This window comes from Macrobrachium nipponense, chromosome 49 (genome assembly GCF_015104395.2).
Source record: "Macrobrachium nipponense isolate FS-2020 chromosome 49, ASM1510439v2, whole genome shotgun sequence".
NCBI lineage: Eukaryota > Metazoa > Arthropoda > Malacostraca > Decapoda > Palaemonidae > Macrobrachium > Macrobrachium nipponense.
This window is the reverse complement of record NC_087224.1, coordinates 14,394,664-14,422,352: the sequence shown is the minus strand read 5'-3', so window position 1 is coordinate 14,422,352 and position 27,689 is coordinate 14,394,664. Positions and strand designations below refer to the sequence as shown.

Sequence of the window (27,689 nt, the reverse complement as noted above, 5' to 3'; positions counted from 1 at the left end):
GTCTTACCTCTTCCTATAAACACAGACACCACTCTACTTATGAATGAGTTACATTTCAGTATGTTACATTGTCAGTAAGGTGGTTACTGTATTCTTCATTATTTAAGTAGTACAGTATGATATAAAATCAATACAGTACTTCAAGTTTTTTCATCCTAAAATGCGGGGGATATGTACCAAACCTCCCCCGTGAATAGCTAGTTGGAACCCCTATAAAAATGCTTACAATGGCCTATTTTGTAAGTTAAAACTCAAGAAAAACCCACTAAAAAGGTTTATACCTGGTATTTTTAATAGTTTTATCACAAAAAGTGCATTTTATGATGAAATTGATAAAAGAAACTGGAATTTGTGACTATTTCTCATGGAAAAATACTGAAAATACTCGAATTTCCAGCAAATAATAGGTGGATATGTTCCAAAGAAATCCGCGAATGAGCAAGTCAGTGAATCCAGAGAACATGAATACAGTACTGTAACAGAATAGCAGTGCAAAACAAAATCTGAACTTACTGGTGGCAAAGGGAAGTAATCTGAACACAATTTTACTTTGCAATCTCATTTGTTTGTATCTCATAATATCTATAAGTTGAATGTTCATAAGTAGGGGGTGTCTGGATGTCTAGATTTTTAGAGACTAAGAAAATCCTTTACTTACTGATTGGTGCACCATCCTTTAGCCATGACACAGACTTGACTGGGTTGCCTCTGTATGTGCAAGTGAATGTAGCAGGTCTGCCAAATTCAACTGTCTGGACCTTGGGTTCGACTTGAGCAGAAAGGGGAGCTGGGAAAGAAAAAATGAAAACACGAATTATTCTATTTACTCATCAGATAATTTATTCATTAAGTACCTCAGTTTAAAACTGTAAATGCATCAGAATACATCAGAAATGCAAATACATCAGAATCTATCTAATACACCAAATACATCAGAATCTATCTAATACAACCACAGTTAATTCAATAAATATCTGATTTATCTAAAACATCAGAAAACAATCATATCACAGGTTTAGATTTATATGAATAAATTACAGCTTAGCAGTTACTTAATTTGGCCTCTGAGTCTTGGAGTTACATTATAATCTCTTGGAGTTATATAATCAGTCTAAAGTTAGGTAATTAAGTTCTGCAGGCACTTAAATTTGCATGATTTATTCAATACCAAACATGTTTAATGTGCATGCTGAGTTATGGACATAGCTACTGAAAATGGAATTTAACATATAGATTTATGTTATGAACACGATTAATCCAGTTATCCATCCCAAGTTATGAACATGGTTAATCCAGTCATCAAATCCATGGTTAACTTGCTATCTGGTTGTTTTTTTGTAAGCAATTAAAGAAAGGTTGTTTCAACAGAGGTTGTCCCCTACAAACAATTGAATTCTGTTTGTCAGGTTAGTTTGATTTTAATTCCAACAAAGTTAGCCTAAGCATCCAGCATTAGTTAGCCTACAAAGAATAGCACTGTGTGGTAAAAAAAAAAGTTTTCTATCATGACCATGTGGCCTTTGTAATTAAAATATGGCTTATAATAAACTAATTTCATTAAGCTTTCCTTGTTATAACTTACATTCTATATCACACAAAAAATTCATGGCTAATGACTCCAGTATGAAGCCTTATCAGTCAAAATGATTATAAGCTACTGGCCACAAATTTGTACTAAATTCTTATGAAAAGTTATTATAGTACACAATGAGTAGGCTATATGAAGCAAGGGTTTTAATAACTTTCCAAGTATAATACTTACCTATCCTTCTTATCAGCTAGACTTATCCAACACTTTTCTCTCGGTTGCTTAACTAAAACAATTTTTTCCTGCCCATTTACCTAAAATATTCTTCTCCATGCTATGTACCTTTAAATTGTCTTTTTGTCCAAATCTGTTCTTCTTTATTAGCTATAAAATACCTCAACTGCAATCTAACTTCTCAATTAAAACTGTACCTTGAACTGCAATCTTATTTGTAATGCTCATATAAAACTATAATATCATACCTAACCCTGCTTACTTATCTGTGGTACTCGGCTAAAAGTGTCTGATTTAGCTGTTACTTAAATTGCCTTGCTTACCTTAAACAGAATCGTCCCTTATACATGTGTTACAGGCCAAAAAACTACTTTAGTCAGTGGAACTAACTTACACGACTTTCTTTTGTTCACATGAAACCCAGACACAAAAGTGACCATTTTCTGTGATGTTAATGAATAAAGCAACAGAAACCAAATAAAAAAACTAACCAGTTACAGTCAGGACAGTCTCGACACTCTCTCCACCGACTGAGTTGTTCACGACGCACAAATATTTCCCAGAATCTTCGACTTTAGCCTCACGGATGATCAAAGTGCCACCGACTTGTTTGACGCGGTCCCCGAGTTCGACAGGAGCTTTTCTTCCGCCTTCGTTGAACTTGAACCACCTGGAAGAAAAAAATGGGATTAGGTTTTCTACACAACTTCAGGAGAGGATCACCTTGTGGAAGATCTGGCAATTTTCATTGGAATAACTTGGACTAAATAAGAGAAATATGTCTCTTTACATCTCTCCAGTCCCTTGTTAGAAGCATGAGAGATTACACATATCTGAGTTGGTATCATATTCTCTCTCTCTTAATGGCAGGTGGTTTGATGAGAAAGTAGAGTCTTCTGAAGCCATTACTATATATGTACATTTCATTAATACATTTTGGTTATAAGAACTCGACTTGACGGCAATGTGGATGCGATTTAAAAAAATAAGCGCAAAATTCCACTATGCAAAACTTGAATAAATTTATAATTCAAATGCTTTTCAAAGCATTACAATACATTTCAGTCATTAGTTGAATACTTTTAGTACTGAATCATTCTACACAGAAGACCACAATTTACCCTGTAAGAAAAATAGTTATTACAGTAATTTAAACACAACAGAAATAATACAAACCACACAGAATATAGTTTACATGATGTATGTATACAAATTTAGACAGAAGCCAAAACCTACCGTTTAGACGGTAAGGGAAATCCCTGTAGAGGGCAGAGAAGGGTCACAGGGGAACTCAGGTCACTTGTGACCCTTGAGAGGTCACTTCCACTCTGCTTTGGGGCAATGTTGCCCGCAGGGGCTAAATAAAAGATGGGTTGATATTTTAATGGTTATTCTAAAGGGAAGATTGACACTTTTTTGAAGCGTTCTCTGGCACCATATGATTACATTATGAAGAGTTCAGTACCACAGATGTGACGGCTCGAATGTAATTTAATTGAAATTTAAACGGTTTGTAAGTTTCTTTTTAAATTAATGTCACATATAATTTCATCATAAAAACCGTAATTACATTGATCATATTTTTTCAATGAATGACATTTACAATGAAAATCCCACTAATTCACACATCCTGCATAATGCCATTACATTACCAAACAAAATGTCATTCAATTTATCCAAATAAAATAATTACATCTCCCTGAAAGATATCGTCGATGTATTAGCCAAAAATATAACGAAGTATATTTACCAAAATATCTCATTTACCTCTCTCATGATTATTACTAGAACTTTCCTTACTACTTTGAAGCAGAGATTTATGTATATAATAATGAATATATCAAGCGAGCACATCTATGGAACTAACAGGTGCCATTGTGAGCAGAATGTGGTACAGATTCGCCGCTGGAAATAATTAGGCATTAATCGGAATGGCAGACAGGTTTGCGCCACTGCCTTTCTTGTTGTAGAGAGAGAGAGAGAGAGAGAGAGAGAGAGAATGAGCGAGAGAGAGAGAGAGAGAGAGAGAGAGAGAGAGAGATAAACTTTCCAACCTACATAAAATCTGGAAGTGGAAACGCCTGTGCAGGACAAAACAAAGACGCGGAAGCTGACAGGGCCAAAGAACTTTCGGACAGCCTACTTCCGGTGACCCTGGGTGGCACCTGACTTTTGGGTTCTAGAAATGGACAGCGGATTTAAGATAGTAAAGGTTCAGTTTGGGTGAGAACCCCAATTCATTAGATTAGGGCTGAGCCTGAATGTTGGCGAAGGCTTGGTGACAAGTTCAGAAGGATTCTCGAGTTTTTTTTTTTTTTTTTTTGTTTTTTATGGATTCGTCACAGTAAACTCCCAAATTAATTACAAAATTAACGCATTCATGGAATGACAATACATTCTTGGGACGAGAAGTACAGCCAAGTCTTTTTTTTGTAATCTTTTGTTCCATTGTATAGTTGTGAATGCCTTACAAGAAAGGTTGAAGGTTTTGCATTCCTGTTTCAATTTACATTGGCTAAATACTTTGTATATATATATATATATATATATATTATATATATATATATATATTTATATATATATATATATAGAAAGGTTGAAGGTTTTGGCATTCCTATGTGTCAAGTCATAGTGGCTAAATAATCATATATATATATATATATATAATATATATATATATATATATAATATATATATAATATATATATATCTTAAAATATCATAATAATATAATAATATATCTCTATATAACAACATAGTATATATTTATAATATACATATATATATATAGATTATCGCTAGTCTAACATTACCTCATAGGGCGCCTTATCATACAAGCACAAGCCCTAATATATATATATATATATATATATATATATATATATATATAATATATATATATATACACATAGTATATATTTATAATATACATATTTATATACATAATACATAGATATATATATATATAAACTTTCTCCTAACAGGAAAGAAAAAAGGATGTTAAAACTACGAATGAAAAAATCCTTACGAGTACTGAGGCACGGGATGAGCCTGAGCAGGGCAAAACAAAGACGCAGAATCTGAGGCATCGAGGCTGACCTCTGGCACTCGAGTCCGGGTCACTCGAGGTGGAACTTGACTCTTTGGATCTATAAAGAATCACGGCTCTATAAGTGCTCTTAATGACGTCATAAAGTGGCCCCAATGACGTCATAGACACAAAAACAAACACAGGAGTCTCCTTAATGGTAGGATGGGATAGCTAGACTGTAACTGTTACTCTGTGGCAATTTTAAGGGTGCAGCTGATAGCCCCATACCCATGCGTAAACGGATGGTAACCCATTCAAGTACTGACCACACTCACTGTTGCTTAACTGAATGGAAGACTAGAGGAGTTGCTTATTATTGAAAAGTTATTTCTTATTTTACTATCTTACCCGTCTTAGTTGATTCCTGGGTCTTCTGAAAAGGTGCAAGACTCCTTTGACACAAAATGAGAACAGTTCAAAAGGAAATATATATACATACAAATACAAACACATACATCTATATGTGTACATATATGCATACATACATGAACCAACTCTATTCTCCAAACACACAACCCAAAAAGGCTCGTAAAAACCAAACCAAGCCCTAAAAAAAAAAAAAAAAAAAAAAAAAAAAAAAAAAAAAAAAAAAAAAAAAAAAAAAAAACTTGTAAACCTTTACCTGTAACTAGGCAACGGGAAAGCTTGAGCTGGGCACATGAGGGCCAAGCTTTGTCCAAATTCACCTGACAACTCCTGCAAACGGTCCCCGGACACCCTGGGGGGCCCGTGACTCCCAGGGGCTATTGTGGGGAAAAGGGGGTTGGGTGAGAAGAATTTGGGTGAAGGTTGACAATTTTGATCTTGTGTGTATGTGTGTGGATGGAGAAATATGTGTGTGTGTGTGTGTGTGTGTGTGTGTGTGTGTGTGTGTGTGTGTGTGCGTGTGTGTGCGTCAATCGCCGTAAGGAGAGGTACTTAGCAATCTTATAAACAAGGAGACCGATTGAACCAAACAAAAACTTCTTTCAGTTTTCTTCTGAAGATTGAAAAAGAAATCCACAAAATCACTTTGTAACTTGTTTACTTCTAAGTATTTACATTTAGTTTGTATTAAGCATTGCAATAATCTTACGAATCGTGAAAACTCTACGGAACCTACACTCCATGTTTAACTATGAGTCCCTCATTCTGACAATACAATTCAAGAAATTAATAAACTTTATTATCATTACTCAGAAGATGACCCCTATTCATATGGAGCAAGCCCACCAAATGGGCCACTGGCATGGAATTCTTCAAACTTCCATAGAATAAGACACTCACTAGGAAGTAAAAGATAAAGTGAAATACAGAGAGATGAGATCTCGCTTATTGAAAATAAAAAAAATAAAAGAATAATGTCCAATAAATATAATATATATTAAAAGACTCTTCATTAGTCTCAATAATCTCGCATATACACCCAATCAACGTAGAGACCATTCCCTTAAACGTAATATATCCAGATGGAAAAAGATTTGATTTAAAATTACAAAATGAACAAAATCATGACTTTGAATATTACTGAACATTGCAAACTTTTTTTTTTGGTATTGTTGCAAAAACTTCCTAAATATAAACTCATATTTTAAAAATATTAAAAATGAATTAAAGTATAAAATCTTCCGTAATACAGATTCAGACTAAAAGAAATATTAATAACAAATCAAATTACAAAACCTTACTGAATATAGAATCAGATTTTAAAAAATATTAAAGACAAATTAAAGTACAAAATTGAAAATTCAAAATAAAATAACAACTATTGATATACGTTTTTCATTCATCTCTGTTAATGTACAATCTATCAAAACTATTAATAAGGCAAATTCAAATTCCCAAAAACAAAAGTAAATAAAAACGAGCTACTATTTTTGAAGAGATTCTCATTAAACACGAATTCCAGGAGTCATCTTCTATAAATAACCCGCAATTCATCCCGACACAATCCTATAAAAACCGGTCTATCTTCGCCCTTACGAAACCAGGACACGAACAGCACGTCGACCCCTCGAAAGGAGTCCGTCGCGGACGGAAACACCGTCCAAAAAGACGACGGACGACGGAGGCGTCCCCAGAAAGCGGCAATAACGACAACAACAGCACCTGCCCTTGCGAAGCCGATGACCGCGAGACCCGCTATGGTCTCTCGCCTTTAACCACGGGAAAGAGAGCCCTCGCGATCGATACACACGTGCTCGCACAGAGAGAGAGAGAGAGAGAGAGAGAGAGAGAGAGAGAGAGAGAGAGAGAGAGAGAGAGAGCTCTGCTACAACTGCCTCAGCCACCCAAACGGGCCAAAGCGTGCTTCCCAACCCAACCTAAAACCCCCTCTTCCCGTCACTCGGTGCTGGCGGGGACTCGCAGTCTGCATTAGAGAGGCGAGAAGAAGAAGAAGAAGAGGGGGGAGAATGTAAACAAAAAACAAGAGAGCGATGCCACGCGCACTCCACTCCACTCCTCCCTCCCGCGCTCACACAGTTCCATGATGCAAGACTTCGACTAAACTTAGCCTTGGTGGGACGTTGCCTTTTGACTTGTAATGTTGTTTCTTTTATATATATATACGTATTCCACTACGCTTTACAGAGAGAGAGAGAGAGAGAGAGAGAGAGAGAGAGAGAGAGAGAGAGAGATAGAGAGAGAGAGAGAGAGAGAGAGAGAGAGAGAGAGCCAGCCAGCACACACTTACCAACACTTGCGCAAGCAATGCAGGCTGACGTCTACAATAACCCCTGTTCATTCTTATCTCAGATTTCCCCGTTTCTCAACACTTAAGGACGCTGAATAATAATAGACGAAACGTACACGTCTGTTCTCTTAACTAAACGTTTATGTATTTGATCGTTTCTCGTCAGCTCCACAAGAAAACGTTGCCCTCTGAATACAAAGCTTCTATGCTTCATTCACGAGTGACGGGGAGAGACTTTGTCAATGAATATCGTCCTGTTTCGTTTTCGGTCTTCCTTCGTAGTTTTCTGTTTTATTTCTTTAAATATGGCGTAACCTGATGAATAGTTTATAACTGTAACTCCTCTTAATACCAAAATAATTGTATCTTACTGCTGATTAGGGGTTTACATACGTAACAACAGTAAATTCAGTCAATTATTTTCAATTATATTAAGTTGTAAGGAGTGGTGGGATATAACACTATTTGTTTGTACGATATTTCGTGACTGCTTATTTGGGTTCAGTTATATCCTTAAGTATATTACTTGTTACTTTGCATAAAACAGTATCTCATTTTTTGCATTAAAAATACTCTTTTTTTTATAACAAAAATGAACTAAAACCCACAGACATTAAATACGGCATTAAACATTTTTAAAAGTGCCCCCTGACAAAAATTAATTATTGCTATAATCATAAAAAGGTTCAAAGTTCAATAATAAACGTTTAGATATGCATCCATTTCAACATTCATAAACATTCTGAAACATCCTAACAGACTCCCCCCAAAAATATAACAAACATTTACTCAAACATCCCTTTCAAATAATAATCCCCCAAGCGTGACATTCTCAAACATTCATTCCAATATCGAAGAATCGGATCACCATCCCTTCAAGGCTCCCGGTGACTACCCCCGAGCCCTAACCTACCCCCGCCCCCGCCTGCCAAGAAGAAAAATCTTTCCATCACTGATCAACATAATAACAAGACACCTCACCTTTAAATGGACGAATGCAGGAGAGTGTCCCAGTTCAAGAAACTGAGACTTGATAAAATCAATGGGCGCCTGAGACGAACCATTCCCCCCACACACACACAGACCCTATATACAGGCGCCTACCTACCTGTAGGAGGGCACAGGTGAGCCCTGTAATCTGCAGGTGAGAGAGGCGCTGCTGGCTTCCTTGACGCTCATAGGAAGCGGTAGTTCCTGTAGTTTCGGGGCAGTGCTCGTGGTGGCTTCTATTATATAAATAGAAGTGACAGGGAGTTCTAATACTTAGCATTTTTTCGGTCACGAGTCGTGTGGTGGCCCAAATGATTGGGATTGGTACTTCCTGCTTTGATGGTCTTACTTATGGGTTAAAGTGACCTTTGACCTCTGAGAGAGAGAGAGAGAGAGAGAGAGAGAGAGAGAGAGAGAGAGAGAGAGAGACGCAAAAAACTCCCTCTGAAAGAAGGAATACGGTACAATTCCAAATACCTTGAAAAAAAAATGACAAAAAACCTATTTAAAATTTTGATTCCTTTCTCGTTCCAAATCACCACCTCAAAATACCGGTCCTCCTTCGACTAAACGCGTCTTATACCTGTTCTAATTCAACCAGACGCGTCTGATACCTGTCTTAATTCAACCAGACTCGTCTGATACCTGTCCTAGTTCAACCAGACTCGTCTGATACCTGTCCTAATTCAACCAGACTCGTCTGATACCTGTCCTAATTCAACCAGACTCGTCCTATGCCTATCCCCTTCAACCAGACGCGTCTGATACCCGTCCTAATTTAACCAGACTCGTCTGATACCTGTCCTAATTCAACCAAACTCGTCCTATACCTGTCCCCTTCAACCAGACGCGTCTCTGATACCTGTACTCAGGAATGGGGAATCCTTGTAGGTTGCAGGCCAAGGAAACAGATGACCCGTGGAGCACAGACGAGGGGATTGGCCACTCTCTTATCCGGGGCGCTGCACTTGCCTGGGGCTCTGTACCAGCATAAAAAAAAAAATTCGACTTTCCTGAGTTACCCGCACACCATGAGCACTGAATATCGATGGAGTCTTCCAGTAGAAAACATGAACAAGGAAGCCACAAGCTATTACGAGCTTAGCTCACAGTGGGATGGAATAAAGCCAGTTGTTTGGGAGAGGTGTGGGATAAATAAGAAGTCGTGGAAGGGAAAAAAAAGAGAAAATGAAAAAATTTAAAAGCGAATAGGAGTAGACCCATCTGTTCTTTGTTTGTCACTGATCTCGTAAATATCTCATTTTCTTGACCTTCTCAGTTCCTGTTTACGCACACATATATTATTGTCTAATTTATTCATTTCTATTTTATTTTTTCAGCTAACATTTTCCCCCTAAAGTCTGTTAAAGTGCCCACAGATCTTGACTACTACTACTACTACTAATAATAATAATATTGTATCTGAAAGAAATGCAATTGATGCTAAATATGTAGAGGGGTCAACGAGATACTGATGACACAATTAGCTTTGGCTGCTTTGGTTACTTTCTCGTTCCAATTTTTCCCAGAAGTTGGGGGAAAAGAAACGATACCTTAAACACGACAAAGACTACCTTTTCGGAATACGGAGGCACAAACACGCGTCACAAACCTGTCAGCCGTACTGGGAACAACAAACACACGATGCACAAACCTGTAGGTAGGGGTTGGGTGGGCCTGCACATCACAAACCAGAGATGTGGGTCCGTTCTCGTCTACGTAACCTTCCAGGAACCTTATGCCGGCATCTTTGACGCGTGGTCTGACAGTCGAACTGGGATCTACGTGAATTGAATGAGTCGTTTTGGACTGGGACCTAAGCAAATGTTGTATATATCCTGCTGTTGGTACTAACTGGATCCCTGCTTAACTTAGTAATTAACAAAGGACGTTCTCGTGCCAATGTGGTAGGCTTGTTCCATATGAATAGGGTTTATCTTCTAATAATAATAATATTAATTTTGAAAGAAGTACGGTTGTAGCAAAGCATCATTTGTGGGGGGAAATTTACGAGAGGATAATTCACACGTCAATATCGGGGTTTAGCTAACTCGTTCCAATAATACGAGGAATATCACCATAACTCGAGAAGCACTCAAGACCCACAATTCTTCTGAAAAGATCTCTGGATACTAGACACTGTAGAAGCGTCTTTGACTCATTTGATTGATGGCTTTTTTTAAATAAGAGGATCCTTAGTTATTCAGATCCCTTGAGAATCACGACGTGAGAATGATTCTCTTGTGATTCTTTTTTATATCAAGATCAGTTACAATCAAGTTTACAAAGTTAAAGATAACGTGACCGCAGTGTGGCAGTATCTACACAAATGATTTTTACCAGGAGGTTTTGAAGTTTATTTACGATCATTCCCAACGCCATGTGTTAAGAATTCATAATTAAATCGTGCCATTACTTCTTAAATTTAAACAGATGCTTGGATTTACACAGAAGGTGCAATCATAGTGAAACATCATTTTTAGAAAAGGACGTTTTCAACAGATTTCGTCAACTAAAATGTAGAACCTAGCACTTTAAAGTATTCGGAGTTATTAAACGCAGGGAAAGATTTTTTTCAAATTGGAGACCGTGGGTACAATGAAAATCCTTCTAAGTCGGAGGTAAACATCCTTCTGGAGACTGTATAAAGCAAGTGTCCAGTGTTCCCTCAAATCTCAGCATTTCTAATCGAGTAGCTGAAACTAAATGAGCCTTTTGTGTCCTCGAAAGATCTCGTCCAATAATAAACGGATCGGTTGCTACACAAACTCTTTTACCTAACGTAGATTCCTATTAATTGTATTTATTAATTAATTCTTTTTAATCTGTCCTCAAGAAACCCAATTTTTTTATATTTTTGGACGATTTTTTTTTTCACTGAAAGGTTTGAAATCCCTAAAGGAAATGAAAGAAGGATTCCAATTTTTGTTTCAAAAACCATTTGTAAAATTGGCTAAAAATAGGACAATGAATTTAAAATCAAAAGCAGGCTAAAAAAAAGATTTAATTTGAATACAATATAAAAATATTCCACTCTATTTGATGACTGATTTTATTTGAAAAATAACTTTTAAAAATATTTCAAAACCCAAGCTGGATTCGATCCCATCCGGAGAATTTTTACAGGAAATACTTCCATGGGTAACGCATTCTTCACGGCACGATAATAAATAAATAAATAAATAAATAAATAAATAAATAAATAAATAAATAAATAAATACATAAATAAATAAATAAATAAACAAACAATATCGAATCCTATAACAAAAAATACAATGCTGGATTGAAAGCACTTACCTCTGTACGAGAATCCTGCAGGTATCTTTTGCATCTGAACCAAAGATTAAACAAAATAAAATAAAAATAAACTTACCTTTGAACTGCACTACAGAACCACAAGAAAGGTAAATACGTAAGTTCTTATAACAATTAATTTAAAGAGAGTTTGATGCTAAAATCCTAATTAACTACATCAAACATCATTTTTAAATCTCTCAATTTTGAAAATCTTGAAAAAATATCCATTTAAAAACTCAAAATTAGCAAAATATTTAAGCAAAGATTTACCATCAACAAAATCCACATCAATAACATCACCTCTAATATAAAGGCCGAAGGGAGTGGCAGCCTAATACTTTTATTAGATCCTGGCCACTTGAAAAGATAATCAAATCTATTTCGAATACAGTAAATCATCATAAACAGGGAAAACAGAAGCAATAAGCGAACGCCAAACCTCGATACTGACCCGTCTACAAACTAAACTCCCATAAGGTCAAAACCAACTAACCTGACAGTTGGGGCAGGTGACCCCTGAACATTGCAGGTCAGGGCAGTGGCCTGACCTTGGCCCGCTGACCGCATCTGACCCAGGGAATCCCCGTCTCGACGAGAGGGTCTCACGCTTGCTTGGGGCACTAGGAATTCGACAAGGGAGTTTGGCAGGAGTTCATTTTTTGGTTGGGTGAAATGATACGATTTTAAGAGAATGCAGATTGGACTAAAACATGAAACGATTCAGAAACTAAATGATGTGATGGGGGAATGTATATATTTCTTTTAACTGCTGCAAACAAACATATAAACTAGTAAAAGAAGACAGCGTGTTTGTTCTGAAAGTAATTTTACTTTGAAGCCGTCTAAGACGAAAGAGTGTTTGGTTGAATAAAACTTCAATATAAAATTCGTGTTTTCCTTTCATAAATATTCAGTTCGCTTTTCAATCTAAGCATTTCTATACAATCTCCTTTAAAAGAGAGCCGAATGATAATATATATATATATATATATATATCTATAGATATATATATATATATATATATATATATATATAGATATATATATAAGTGCTATATATTATATATACTATACTATATATATCTATATATATATATATATATATATATATATATATATTACATATATATCGATATAATATATATATATATAAAGAAACAGAGATCTTGACTACGAATTCGAGCCTAAAGCCTTCTTGTGATGATATCTGATTTACAAGAGAGTTTACAAGAGGGAGAACAACAAACATCCAATTTCTAGCCAGGACGACTAAGTAGTGCACACATCATAAGCAGTAACCCTCAATGGAGGTGTTCATCAGTAAGTTACATCATCAAATGTAATGGCAGGAATTCTAAGCTATAATGAATTTGCCAGGTTTAAGAAACGATACAAAATCTGTGCTTATAACCAACGTCACAGAAAAACGTAAAAAAAAAAATATACATATATATTTTTTCAATAAACAATTTTTGACTGTAGAGAATAGAAGAAAATTTTGACTAACAACAACAAAAAATTACTAATAAATAAATATAAATAAATAAATAAATATATATATATATATATATATATATATATATATATATATATATATATATATATATATATAAACAAACGATTTCAGAAATAAAGTCCAAAAATATCTACCTATAACCCAACGATTTTAAAAATGAAAGTAAAAGATATATACCTATAACCCAACGACTTTAGAAATAAGGGTAAAAATATTTACTTATAACCAAACGATTTCAGAAAAGGCCAAAAATATTTACCCATAACCCAACGATTTCAGAAATGAAGGTAAAAAATATTTACGAAAAACCCAGCGATTTTAGTAATAAGGGTATAAAATATTTACTTATAAGCCAACGATTGTAGACATAAAGCTTAAAAACATTTACCTATAACCAAACGATTTTAGAAATAAGGGCAAAAAAATTACTTATAACCCAACGAGTTTAGAAATGAAGATAAAAAATATTTAACTATAGGGTATAAAATATTTAGTTATAAGCCAACGATTTTGTAAATAAAGGTTAAAAACATTTACCTACAACCCAACGATTTTATAAAGGTAAATCTTTACCTTAAATCGAATGATTTTAGAAACGCAAAAAAATTTTATCTATAAGCCACCGGCTTCAGAAATAAAGGTAAAATATATTTAGCTAAGAGCGAACGGTACTAGAAATAAAGGTAAAAAAAAAATTTAATTATAACCAAAATAACTTTACAAAAAAAAGGTAATACTCTTCCCAGCAATCAACCAAACTCGGGAAACAGGTAAATGTCTTACCTTTAATGACAAAGTTTTAAAACGGATACCTCAAACTTCACAACAAGACAATGGGTAAGCTTACCTTTGCACAAGCTATAAAAATTCACATAACCAGGTCGCTCTCGCTACCGTGGGAAGTGTCTCAACATCTATACTATATGAAATGCGACTACTTGTTGTAAGGGGTTTTGACAGACTGCAGACAGAAGCATATATATTTATATAATTATAAATAAGGGGACGTCAGGAGGTCATATTATACGTCGATTTGGGTTAACAAAGCAATAGTTCTAGAAGCAAGTCCAACGAATCTTTCGGGGTTTCACATGGAATTAAAAATCGAATACTGAATATATATATATATATATATATATATATATATATATATATATATATATATATATATATATATATATATATATAGACATATAGGATACGTTAAAACAAATGCTTTTTGGCAGCAGAAAATAATTTTTTTAAACACTCATAGATTTCTTCTCAGTTAAAGAAGTTAAACAGCAAAACGGGAAGAGTCCAAAGGATGAACAGTTAAAGGCAAAAAGCCAATAAAAAGAACCTTCACTACAATCTACAGTGCGCCACACAGAGCGAACTGTAACCAATACCCTTCAAAATTTCAGCCAGCATCAGCGCCAACATCTACAACTCACAGAAATAACTTCACGACGTATTCACGTCTACCAACTGACCTAGCAGTAGGGGGCGGTGACCCCTGGACGTTACAGGTCAATGCAGTGGCCTGACCTTGACCTACGGTGCGCATTTGGCCTAAAAATTCCCCGTCCCTGCGAGCTGGTCTCACGCTGGCTTGGGGAACTATGCATGCATGATGGGAGTGTAATTCAATTTCTTGAAATAATAATAGAGTAATATATATATATATATATATATATATATATAATATATATATATATATATATATATATTATATAATATATATATATATGTGTATATATATATTATATATATATATATATATATATATATATATATATATATATATATATATATATGAATGAGCCTGAAAGTATAAGGGGACAAAAAACTCAACAAGACAGAAAATGGTAGAAACCAACCCATATACTGACATACAACGCCCCATGAATTGTTTGAAAGGTTTAAATAAAATAAAAATAGCTTTTTAACAAAGCATCATCTGATATACTAATAGAATGTAAGCTTCGTTCGCCAAGCGGGGAGGAAAATAAAATAAGAAAACTGATATTCAAATAAAATTGTCATGAGAATTTTCACAAGTATGTTGAAGATAGAATTAAAAACGAGAAAAAATATAAAATGTTAACAATATATAACCAGTTATCAAACTTGTAAGCTAATACCCCTAACTTGAAAACCCTTTTTTAAAAAAACTACATTGAGGAGGGGGGGGGGGAGCGACCCATACTAATCAAATTCATAAGAATCATCACAATTATGTGAAAGATAAAACGAAAAATGAAAAGTAACATGCAATTTAAAATATATATATACCCAGTTACCACAATGGTAACCCAATCCACCAACTTCAAAACCCACCTTGAAGAAGGGGGCGGCGACCCCTGGACGTTACAAGTCAGGGCGGTCTCAGATCCCTCCTTGATCAGCCGTTTCTGGCCTATGCTATCTCCGTCTCGGCTTGTAGGCCTAACGCTGGCCTGAGGTACTAATAATACACGAACGACTTAAGTCTTATGAATTATGGGGGACGATTGGAAAGTCTGAGGGGAACTGGGGGTTTTCTCCCCTTTATGAAGGACATCTCTCTCTCTCTCTCTCTCTCTCTCTCTCTCTCTCTCTCTCTCTCTCTGGTGGGATAGGGAAATTTGCCATCGCTATTTTCATTATCATTATATTATTCAGATGATAAACCTTATTCATATGCAGCGAGAAGGAACATAGGCTTTGACAGAAAGAGAGAGAGAGAGAGAGAGAGAGAGAGAGAGAAGGAGGACGTATGTCCCCTTCAAAATAACAAGGCAATTCCGACGACACATAAGGGGAAAGGAAAACTCAGCTTCTATCAATCATGACAAACGAACGTGATGACAAAAGTGATGCCCGGCCCCCCCGCCCCCCCAACAAAAAGGTCCAATTACCAATGATTTGTGAGAGAGAGAGTCTCATTTACTTTAGCATTTCGGAGGAGTGAATGGGAGACGGGTAATTAGCTGGAACTTCGAGGTGCAAACGAAGCTGATTCATGGCACAGTTAACTTCTAATGAGAGAGAGAGAGAGAGAGAGAGAGAGAGAGAGAGAGAGAGAGAGAGAGAGAGAGAGAGAGAGAGAGTTTTTCAAAACACCCAGAGAGCTGTGATTCTTGAATGTCCTATAATGAACAGTCAGAAACTATAAAGCAAAAAGGAGAGAGAGAGAGAGAGAGAGAGAGAGAGAGAGAGAGAGAGACGAGGTATATTCAATATTTTGGCGCCAATATCCGGAAACCTTTGCCGAGTTTCACCTACATAATTTATCAATAAACTCAGAATGAATTGATAAAAAAAAAAATTTCAAACCAGTACAAAAAGAGCATTAAACAGAACGCAAGTAGGAACATTAAAAAGAAAAACATGTACCCTTATATAAAAAAAAGTGAAAACCAAAAAAAAAACACAAACTTGTAAAAAGAAATTCCAGTAAAAACAGAAAAAACTAGCCTTAGAAAAAAACCACAAATATCTGGGAAAAATACAAAGGTCGTCACTGATATAACACCTTTTCACAAAGAAAAAAAAAGAAAAAAAAAAAAACTCTCACTTACACAGAAGAGTAAAAGCCTAAACCATGGTTAAAAAAAATAATAATAATAACATTTCAGAAACAGCACAACACACATTCCCCCTCTCGGCTCCAACAAAAAACCTGAGAGAGGAGACAAACATCCCCATATAAATACTTTTGGACCCAGTGACGAATCTATATAAAACGCGTCCCTGACACTGGGGTACTTACTTTAAAGATAACTTTAAGAAAAACAATGCCTGATGCCATTTAATCTTCTTTAAGATAACCTTTAACCAATTCCTAATCATTCAACTTCTAGAAACCCAGCTATTCCCTTGTAAGGTATTATACCAAGTGATTATCTTTGAAGTAACACCTTCAAGATCATTCTCTGCTAACACCTATCCTTCTAGATTATCTTCAATGAAACATCTACTTAATACCGGAATATTTAAATAAAAACTTCACTCAACACCAGCAGCGTTTTTCTACAAGTAAGAGCAAACTCACCTAAACTGAGGGGTAGGATGACCTTGTACCATGCAGAGCAGGGTCGCAGTCAGGTCGAGGGTCGCCTTACTATCCTGAACCTTGACCCCTGAATCTTTGACTGTGGGTCGCACGGTGGAGGTCGGGTCTGAATACAGGTCAAGAATTGTACTTTGTCAATTTTGCTTGTTTTATGTTGGTACCCTCTCTGAGGATCACTTTGAAGGAGCACTGGCCATTGACATATGTTGCTCTCAGCAGGTATAGGGGACCAGAGATCGATCGAGAATGTGAAAGATCTCTGTTAGAATACAACTTATGAAAAATTGGCTAAACGAGTGTTTCTGTAAATCTGCAAAACCAGCGACTGCCTCGCAATCCCTTGCAAGAATCACCTGTGACGACCTTTAACTTAATTAACTCTGTGACGACCTGTAACTCAATTAATTCTGACTGCCTGTAGCTTAATTAACTCTGTGACGACCTGTAACTCAATTAACCTGAGACACCTGTACTTAATTTCCTCTGTGACGACGTAACTCATTTTCTGTGACTACCTGAACTTAATTACCTCTGTGAACGACTGTAACTTAATTACCTCTGTGGACGAACCTGTAACTTAATTACCTCTGTGACGACCTGTAACTCAATTAATTCTGTGACTACCTGTAACTTAATTACCTCTGTGACGACCTGTAACTTAATTAATTCTGTGACGACCTGTAACTTAATTACCTCTGTGACGACCTGTAAGTTAATTACCTACGTGAAGACCTATAACTTAATTACCTCTGTGACGACCTGTAACTTAATTACCTACGTGAAGATCTATAACTTCATTAACTCAAAAGTACCTGAACTGGGGCACCGGATGGGCCTGTGCCCTACACGCCAGGGTAGCCGTGGTGCCCACGTCAGCTCCGCTGGCATCCACTTTCTCGCTTAGAGACAACCTAGGTCCCGCTAATCCAACCGGTTCTGTTACCCCAGGGGTAGGGAAAGGATTTCTCTTAATTCCTCTTTGCTCCATTCATACCCAGGAAGGGATGGCGATGCCCACTGGTTTGATTTAAATTATGGGATGCATACCCCCTGTTTTTTCTTGGTTTTTAGTCATGTCAGCTTATTTTAATTTACAAAGTTCTTTTTGATAACAGGAAATGTGCAATATGATCTTTGTATCGTTCAATTACGTTCAAACATCATTTTAATGAACCGAACATTTATAGCAACTGATCAATCTTCGTATATATTTGAAAATGTCGCCCTCTACCCTTGTAACCAATCTTCCAGCCCTTTTATCAAGAATGATTTAAGGCCCATTTATCAAGAATTATTTTCAAAACGAAAAATGTGTTTGTTAGAAAATTCCATCATTTTCTACTGAGGAGGTGTAGAAACTTTTAAAATCTTCAGGCTATCTTTTAAGGCATTTTTTTTATTAAAATAAATATCTTTTTCATAAGTGGAAGGTTTAAATTAGACCTGAGCTTTGCCCATATTCTTCAGAATAAGGGTGATATGGTGGTGTCTTATTTATTTATCCTTTTCGATAATCCTAAATCTCACGTTAATAGGAAAACTTCTCAATTTTATTATTATTATTATATTATTATTATTATTTATTATTATGATTATTATTCAGGAGATGATCCCTATTCATATAGAACAAGCCTACTACAGAGGCCACTGACTTGAAATTCAAGTTCCCAAAGAATGGTGTTCATTACGAAAGTAAGAAAAGGTAAAGGAAAACACAGAAAGAAGAGATCTCACTTATGAATAAGAAAAAAACTAATATATCAATAAGTAGATAAAAATATATCAAAACGCAATTAGCATCGCATTGGGGTAGTAATGCATTGCATCTTCGCAAGGGGGTAAATACGAAAACATACTCGCAAATATAACCTACTATTTGAAAATATAATCTACGTACCTGTAAGTAATGTCCCAATGGTAAAACATTATAAAAATAATTGCAGAACAATCACATCTATACCTGCCCTTACTCACCTCACTGGACGAAGAGTAGTGTGTCTAATTAAACCAACATAAAAGAGAGAACCAATACCCTCACCTGTACTCGGGTATGGGGTGCGCCTGCGCCCTGCACGCAAGGGTGGCGGGACTTCCCAGGGAGGCTTCGGAGGCCTCCAACTTTTCATTGACGGATAAACGAGGTCCTGCTAGACCTACTGGCTCTGAATAAAGTTAACATTGAATGTCGGATGCGCCTACTACTCAGATCAGTCATCTAAATGAGGGTTTCATTAATCAAGGAATCTATTTATGAGTTGCGCTTGTTAGCGAGCTTATCTTGTTGGGATATGGGACCTATCGTCCGACTGAAACACACACACACACACATACACACACGCACAAACTATTCAAAAGTGGTTTGGTCCTGTCGGAAGAATGTAAGAATGTACGTCTGTAGGTTGGTGAATAGACTAATACCCAGAACTTTTGACGGAGGAAAGTACCCTACACAAAGTTGGCCACATAATTTATATATATGCACACGACATTTTGAGAAGGTTTAGTTACGTGGAAACAAAGGGGAAAAACATGAGTTCTGAAGACTGTATTATCCAAAGAGCTTACGATGGAGGACAGGAAGACGCAGAGACATGAGTAGAATAATGCAATATGTGTGGGGAGTTCAAAGAACTCCTAATGAGCGACTGGTGTAGGTATATAATGCAGGTTTTAGAAGCTTTCTGCACAAAGGTCGTATACCCAGATGAAAGAATAGGGTTGAAACTCACGCCAGACTCCTATGGTACGTTGAAAAGTTAAATATCAATTATTTGGGATGAAGTTGCGAGCCCTACAACATTGCCCGCACGATGGTCGAGGGAAGTTAAGTACCAACGACTTTTGGCGTAAAGTCATAACGTATTACTAGAAGTATGGCTCCATCAAGTACTAATGATCATGGTGTGCGCATAACTGAGTCTTCAGCACTGGGCAAGTTCTTCTCAATCTTTCCTATCCCTCTACACCTCCAGAAAACACTCGAGGAACACATGAGAAGGTAGAAAGTTCCAATTCCCACAACAGGCCCAGGAGACAGTCCCTCTATACCCTACCTGAATTCGGGGATGGGGTGAGCCTGGGCACGACAAGCTAGTGTCCCTGGCTTGCCCAGATCCGTTTCAGATGCGTCGACTTTCTCGCTGACGGAGAGCCGTGGGCCAGCCAGGCCTACTGGTTCTGATAGGGCAGTTTAAGTGTCAGTTCTTTGGAGAAATTAGCACTGAGCCAAAAGTGGTGAGATAGGCCTACCTTACAGAAATGTTATGTATAAGCCTATGGACCTAATAAGCCTCTCCTTTAGAAGTATTTCAGACAGTTATCTTGTCACATAACGAATTAGAAATATGAAGTCTAGGTAGTTTAAATATCCTGTTTTATAGAAAGTATATAACTGAGCCTAAGGGTAAAGATAGGCCTACCTAAAACAGGCCTCTTTTTTGCGAAATTGACTGGCAACTATTTTGCCTCATATAGAATTACAAAAATGAAACCTAGGCATTTAAAATGTCATTTCTTGGAAAATATTATAACTGAGCCTAAGGGTGAGATAGGCCTACCTTATAGAAATGTTATATAATGGCCTATGGTGCTCTTAGGCCTCTTTTTAGCGAATTACTTTTGGCAGTTACCTTGCCTAAAGAATTAAAAATAAGAAATCTACTGGTCATACCATAAAATTAATCTTGAACTTCCCAATTTCCTAATAATGTCAGTTCTTAGAGAAAATTTAAAATTGAGCCTAAGGATGAGATAGGCCTACCTTGGAAAAAAAGCCTATGGTATAAATGGGCCTCTTCTTTTAGAAGCATTTTATGCAGCTAACTTATCTCAGAGAGAATCAACACATGAGAAATATATGTCACATTCACCAGATGTATAGATAGACATTGACCTCAAAACTAACTTTAAACACTACGAATTCCTAATATTTGGAATGACATTCCTACAGGAATCCTTAAAAAAAATCCTAATGGAAATGAACTAAGGATCTCTCCTTTCCTACGCCTAGATTCGAACTCGTGATGTCTGTCAAACTAATATGTGTTGAAAGCAATCTGATCAAATTGACACTGTAGGATAATAATTTCTGTCAGATATTCATTAGAGGTGATATACTAAAGGCTGGTCTGTGAGCAAGAGCCCGCGCTGACATAAGGCCAGCTTAAATCTATAGAAAAGAAGACCATACAGATAAAACGACAAATCAAACATAGCCTTACCTGGCATGAAGACTACAAACCTTTCTATAACAATGAGAAAGTTTAACTACCAAAAAGCCTGACATTACCTTCGCTGGGGAAGACCTCTACCACAGCAAGACCTTCCCTAAAGACCAAATTACCTGTAAGCAGGGATAGGGTGCGCTTGCGCGCTGCAGAAGAGCGTACAGGTACGCCCAACCTCCGCTCCTTTGACGTCGAACTTTTCACTTAAGGTTAGTCTTGGAGGAGATAGTCCAACGGGCTCTTTTGTGACCATGGAAATAGTTTTTTTTTTTTTTTTCAATTAGAAAAAGTATTTTAATTTTTCTGCCTGATAAATTGAAAGTTATTCGATGCCTGAATGTTGGTGATGGATTGGATAAGCTATAATGTAGTTCATAATAATAATAATAATAATAATAATAATAATAATAATAATAATAATAATAATAATAACAACTTAGAAAGGGACTACAGCAATACGCATTGGTTCCTTTTTCCAATTACAAGATATAATAAAATAATAATAATAAAAAAAAAAAAAAAATAATAATAATAACTTAAACCCCTCATTCTCTAAATTTCTAAAAGAAAAAAAATCTGGCATTTTCCCACCTATAACTTCTAAATGAAGGTGTATTTTCTAAATACAATTGTGAAAAATAAGACTATTTCTCTCTCTCCGGGTTGACGTAAGTTATTTCATCATATACAGTAACCTACGATATTAATCTATAACTTTCCTCAATTTCTGATGAATTTCTGTTATTAATCTTTAATTTTCCTCAACTTCCGAAGATTCTTTGTTATTAATCTTTAATTTCCCTCAACTTCCGAAGATTCTTTGTTATTAATCTTTAATTTCCCTTAACTTTTGATAATTTTCTGTAAACATCTCGGGACTTCCCAGTACCCAACATTTTGCAACTTTTTCCAAAGCTTCCATTTTCTGCCCCCCCCCCCCCCCCCGGGCCCCCACCACCACCAGCACCACCCCACCCCCCAACAAAAAGTTTGGGGGAACCCCTTCATACACAGGACTTTCAAGACGTTTCGCATATTCGCATTTTATGCAGAGAGCGAAAACACCGCTATGTGGTCAACATGGAAAAGACGCCAATACGTACAGAGCAGAGCAGAGAGAGAGAGAGAGAGAGAGAGAGAGAGAGAGAGAGAGAGAGAGAGAGAGAGAGGAGCCAATCTCGTATGCGAAGCTGTTCACCGGAGTGTGACTTATTCATGGGGGTATATTTTGTTTACGTGTTTTTCTCTCTTCGTATTGATTTAGAAGTTGCTGTTTCGTTCGCGCGTGTTACAGGCCCCGGTAGAGAGAGAGAGAGAGAGAGAGAGAGAGAGAGAGAGAGAGAGAGAGAGAGAGAGAGAGAGGTTTTGGGGGAGGAGAAGTGGGCTATTGATAACGAAGTTTTCTAAGAGTTTTTGTTTTGGTATCGCTGCAAAGCGGAATAGTTTGTGGCATCTTCTGATCTCCTGACGTCTCAAGAATTCAGGTATGTGGGTTCTGTTTTTATACCCTCATATTTATTTATTTATCTATCTATCACCTTTTCATTTAACTTTTTCTTTCTCTCTCTCTGCATATTCACTTTGGAAAACTCTTTCAGCTGAAGATTTAAAGAAAAATACCTAACTAAAAGTATATGTACAATCAAACTGCACTATAGAATATCTTATAAACATGTTGGCAACTTATTGCCAGCAAATCGCAAACAAGCTGGATAATTGTAGACAACATCCTGGATGTTCAACTTAGTGCTTGTGTTCCACATGTTTGTGATATGTATGGAATTAGATGGCAACATGTTGATGACATGTTTTACTCATGAAAAAGGCGAGCTTCACTGAATCTTGCAATAGATCCTATAGAGGTCATTAGCATTAGTTATCTTTTTGGGAGGCCATTGGGAGGGCAAACTAAAGGCTATTAAAATCATTAATAATAATAATAATAATAATAATAATAATAATAATAATAATAATAATAATAATAATAATAATAATAATAATAATAATAATAATATAATATGGGCAAACCTAACGTATTTAAAGCTATCAGTCTTTCAAGTAAAATAATAATAATAATAATAATAATAATAATAATAATAATAATAATAATAATAATAATAATAATAATAATAAGGTTCAAGCCTAAAATCAATAAAGCTATTAATCTATTAAATAAAATAATAAAAAAATAATAATAAAATAATAATAAAGTGTCAATCTTAACGTCATTAAAGCTATTAATCTTTGAGTAAAACAATAATAAATAATAAATAATAATAATAATAATAATAATAATAATAATAATATAATATAATAATAATAATAATAATAACTCAAAAAGACCGACCAATACTTCCCCCACAAACACGACGCAAGATCACCTGCAATCAACGAACCAACTCCTTACCTGTACGAGGGCACCGGGTGCGCCTGCGCAGCGCAGGTGAGCGCAGCTGCCTCGCCTGTTCCAGCAGCTGAGGCCAGACCCACCAGCTTCTCGCTCAAGGTCAACCTCGGTCCAGAAGGACTGCCCGGTTCTGAAGGGGTGGGTTCTTAGGTCTCCAGGGGAAAGTATACTTACAGGGTATGCAGCTATTTGTTTATATTCTTATATCTGGGGTAGGATGGGGTATTTGGGTACCTGTCTCGTGTGCTTTTGTAACGTTGTTGTTGTTATTATTATTATTATTATTATTATTATTATTATTATTATTATTATGATTATTATTATTACTTGAAGGGAGAAGAGACCCCTCTTTTCTGCAAGTTTTGTTGAAAAGAATGGTAGCATCAGTAACTGATTTTATGTACTGAAGAATTGAGAGGGAATTGTATAAAATCAATTCTGTTGATGCTGCCATGCTTTGTAACAAAATTATTATTATTATACTAATATTATTATTATTATTGCCAAATGTATTCCAGGTGTATTCGGGTTCCTCACGAAACATCGACTTCGATTTCCCAATTTTTCTAGTGCAAATAATAACTGAGACTATGTTAGGTAAATAAAAAAAAGTTTTTTGTTTCTTAAATTACAAAAAAAAAAAAAAAAAGTTCGACAGGTATATTTTCAAAACGTAAACAAAACATGTACTCATGGTCTCATTGGATAACCTATACATTAATATATTTTCTGATCAGTGGATTGATAACTTAAATATAATTAGGGATTCTATTTGTTCTTCCAGTTAGGCTTCTATAACTTTTGACTTTCAAAAGTCACTGTCTTCCTATTGGTCTTCGACCTGATTACCCAATTCTCACCCAATCTCCAAGCCTCTGGTCACCACATTAGAAATTCCTATCTGTGCTGTCACTTACCCAACGTGGAAAACAAAATTACCTGAACGAGTCTCTTCCTGAAGCATAAAACAATGACATACTCCAAGCATCCTTCCTTACCTGTATTTGGGGACTGGGTGGGCCTGCGCAACGCAGGTAAGGACACCTGACTTCCCAATTTTGGTGGAGGCGGCTAGGACTGTGAATTTTTCCTTGACTGCTAGGTGGGGGGCGGACAGGCTGGTGGGCTCTGTGAGTGGTGGTCAGGGAATGGTCAAATGACTGTCAACGCTGAGGGTTAACAAAGTGAGCCTGTCTTTGGGATGTTGGGGAACTATCTCTTCTTTTAGTATTCAATATAGAATACAAATACCACGCTAAGTACAAACTATGTGTACAGAATATGCAAACAAACAAAATCTGAACTGACAGGTTGCAAAGGAGAGCACTCTGTGCACGATTCCAATTTGCGATCCTATTTGTTCGTATCTCAGAATGTCTATCAGTTGAATGTTCGTAAGTAGGTAGGTATCTGTAGTCACACAAACATCACGAGTGCAATCAACTGCTCCCTTACAATGGGTCAAAGTAAATATGTTTCAGGATACTTTCTCCACTACAAAACCTCGAGTCTCAATTTGGGAAGTGAAATAAAATACCTTTCCTACCACATAAGGATTCGAACTTGGGTTAGAAGGTGCAGAATTCCAGTGCCATACCATCCTTTGTGATTGCTTTGGTGGTACGGCACTTAGGTGCCGTTACTTTTAACGCAGGTTCGAATCCTAGTATGGATAGGGGAATTTCTTCCTTTCGTTACCCAAATCAGATTCAGGGTTTTCAGTTGAAAAGGTATAAAAATACAAGGGGGTTTAGAGGCTATGGTTTCATCCGAATAGAATACCTTGCTAATATACACACACACACACACACACACACACACACACACACACACACACACACATATATATATATATTATATAATATATATATATTATATATATATACATACACATATCTATATAAATCAGCTATTCATCAATAAGTTTCATGTAAAATGTACTAAAATATCTACCCACTTACGTGCATAATATTCACGAAAGTCATCCCACCACCAGGCCAAAATAACTAGTACAAATTCATCGGCAAAGTTTTGCCATTTACATATCTAGAAAAAAAACTAATTCACACATTCTAAGGGAGCTGAATGTGACCTGACGCGTAACGCCGACCTTGCAAACCAATTTCTAATACAGAAAATGCCTCTTCAATTTAGACCAGCATCTCATAGTGAGCACGAGAGTAGATACAAAGTCCAGAGAGAAAAAGAGGGACAAAGTATAAGGTTAATCATCTAAGGAGCCAGTGAAACTCTAAGTACATCCAGTACAAGCAGTAATGAGCCACAATAAGGCCTGAAACCCATGAGTCTAGGTAATCATAAGAATGAGATAATAGTCTAAACAACATCCCAGCTAGACAATACAGACTATGGAGATGTAAGACACAAACTACTACTACCTGTACTTTGGTACTGGGTGTGCCTGGGCATTGCAGGGCAATACCCCTATCTTGCCCACCTCCGCCGAAGATGCCAGACCCGTGACTTTGTCTTTTTCGGGCATCCGGGGTGCTGCTAGACTTGTGGGCTCTGATATATGTGAAGACTGTATTAATTCATGCTAGTGCCTCCCCACATCCACTCATTCTGTCCACTTTCACGCAAAGAGCCGTCTTTGGGGATTAGGATTTCAGAGGATTATTAGAATGGAGGAAATATGTCACTAACATTATGTTGGAAACTTATCACATACATGTCACAAACATGTTGAATACAAGTCGACAACTTACTGGTGGTTCTATTCAGGGCTTCATACGATTACCCACCATTTGCCAAAGATTAGTTCTCCTCTTAGGATTACTGGTTTGTTTTTCCAAAATGTTTCTGATATGTATATAAGTTGTCAACATGTATATAATTAGTTGTCAACAAGTATACAATTGGTTGTCAACATGTATAAAATAAGTTGCCAACATGAATACAATAAGTTGCCAACATGTATTTATGACATGTTTTAGTGGTCTGATTGTGAGTCGCTTTGATCTTACAGCCAAGAAGATTGATGCAATAAATTTCAAAGAAATTCCGGTAATTTTCAAAATATTTAAATATAAACGAATTACATGGCATGAGTGTAATTGGGCATTTTTTACGCATTTCAGCCCATTAAGTAACAAAAATACATATCGAAATTAATCAAAACATTTAAGATAATGGAAAATAAATAATAACAATAACCAAGAAATTTTTAAAGCAATTTTAATGAAAATCTCAACGATGTCTACCTTTCTCTAAACCTATTCTTCAATATATATATATATATATATATATATATATATATATATATATATATATATATATATATATATATCGTTACATACCCTACTCCGACCAGTAACCAACCGCTTACCAATTAACCAAAATTCTAAACATCCATCTACTAAACTATTCCCTCCTAGTACTGCTCACACCTTGGGGGACCGCACAGGTGATGAGAAGGCTAATTAACAGACAAGTCTTACCTGAAAGCAGGTGGTGGGTGAGCATGAGCTTCGCAAGAGAGCCTGAAGGCTTCAGTCTCCTTGGCTTCGTACGTTCTGCTCTTCTCCAGCTGGGTGAAGCTGGGAGGGGAGCTTCCTACGGGGTCTATGTAAACATAGGGGGTAGGATGGAAGTCTTAGGTACCTTGATGACCTTTACTATTATATAAATGGGGAGTTATCCACCTCAATAAGTTGTTTATTATAA

At 36.2% G+C, this 27,689-nt stretch overlaps 1 protein-coding gene across 1 annotated transcript in view; it reads right to left on the bottom strand.

Moving 5' to 3' along the window:
• The window catches only part of LOC135205245 (cell adhesion molecule Dscam1-like), a 261,713-nt gene that overhangs the window by 125,147 nt on the left and 108,877 nt on the right, over positions 1–27,689 (bottom strand). The window contains exons 11-12 of the mRNA XM_064235593.1: positions 2,254–2,432; positions 659–787 (exon numbers count right to left, since the gene is read on the bottom strand). Coding sequence (XP_064091663.1) covers positions 659–787; positions 2,254–2,432 — 308 coding nt within the window. The remainder of the gene's footprint in view (positions 1–658; positions 788–2,253; positions 2,433–27,689) is intronic.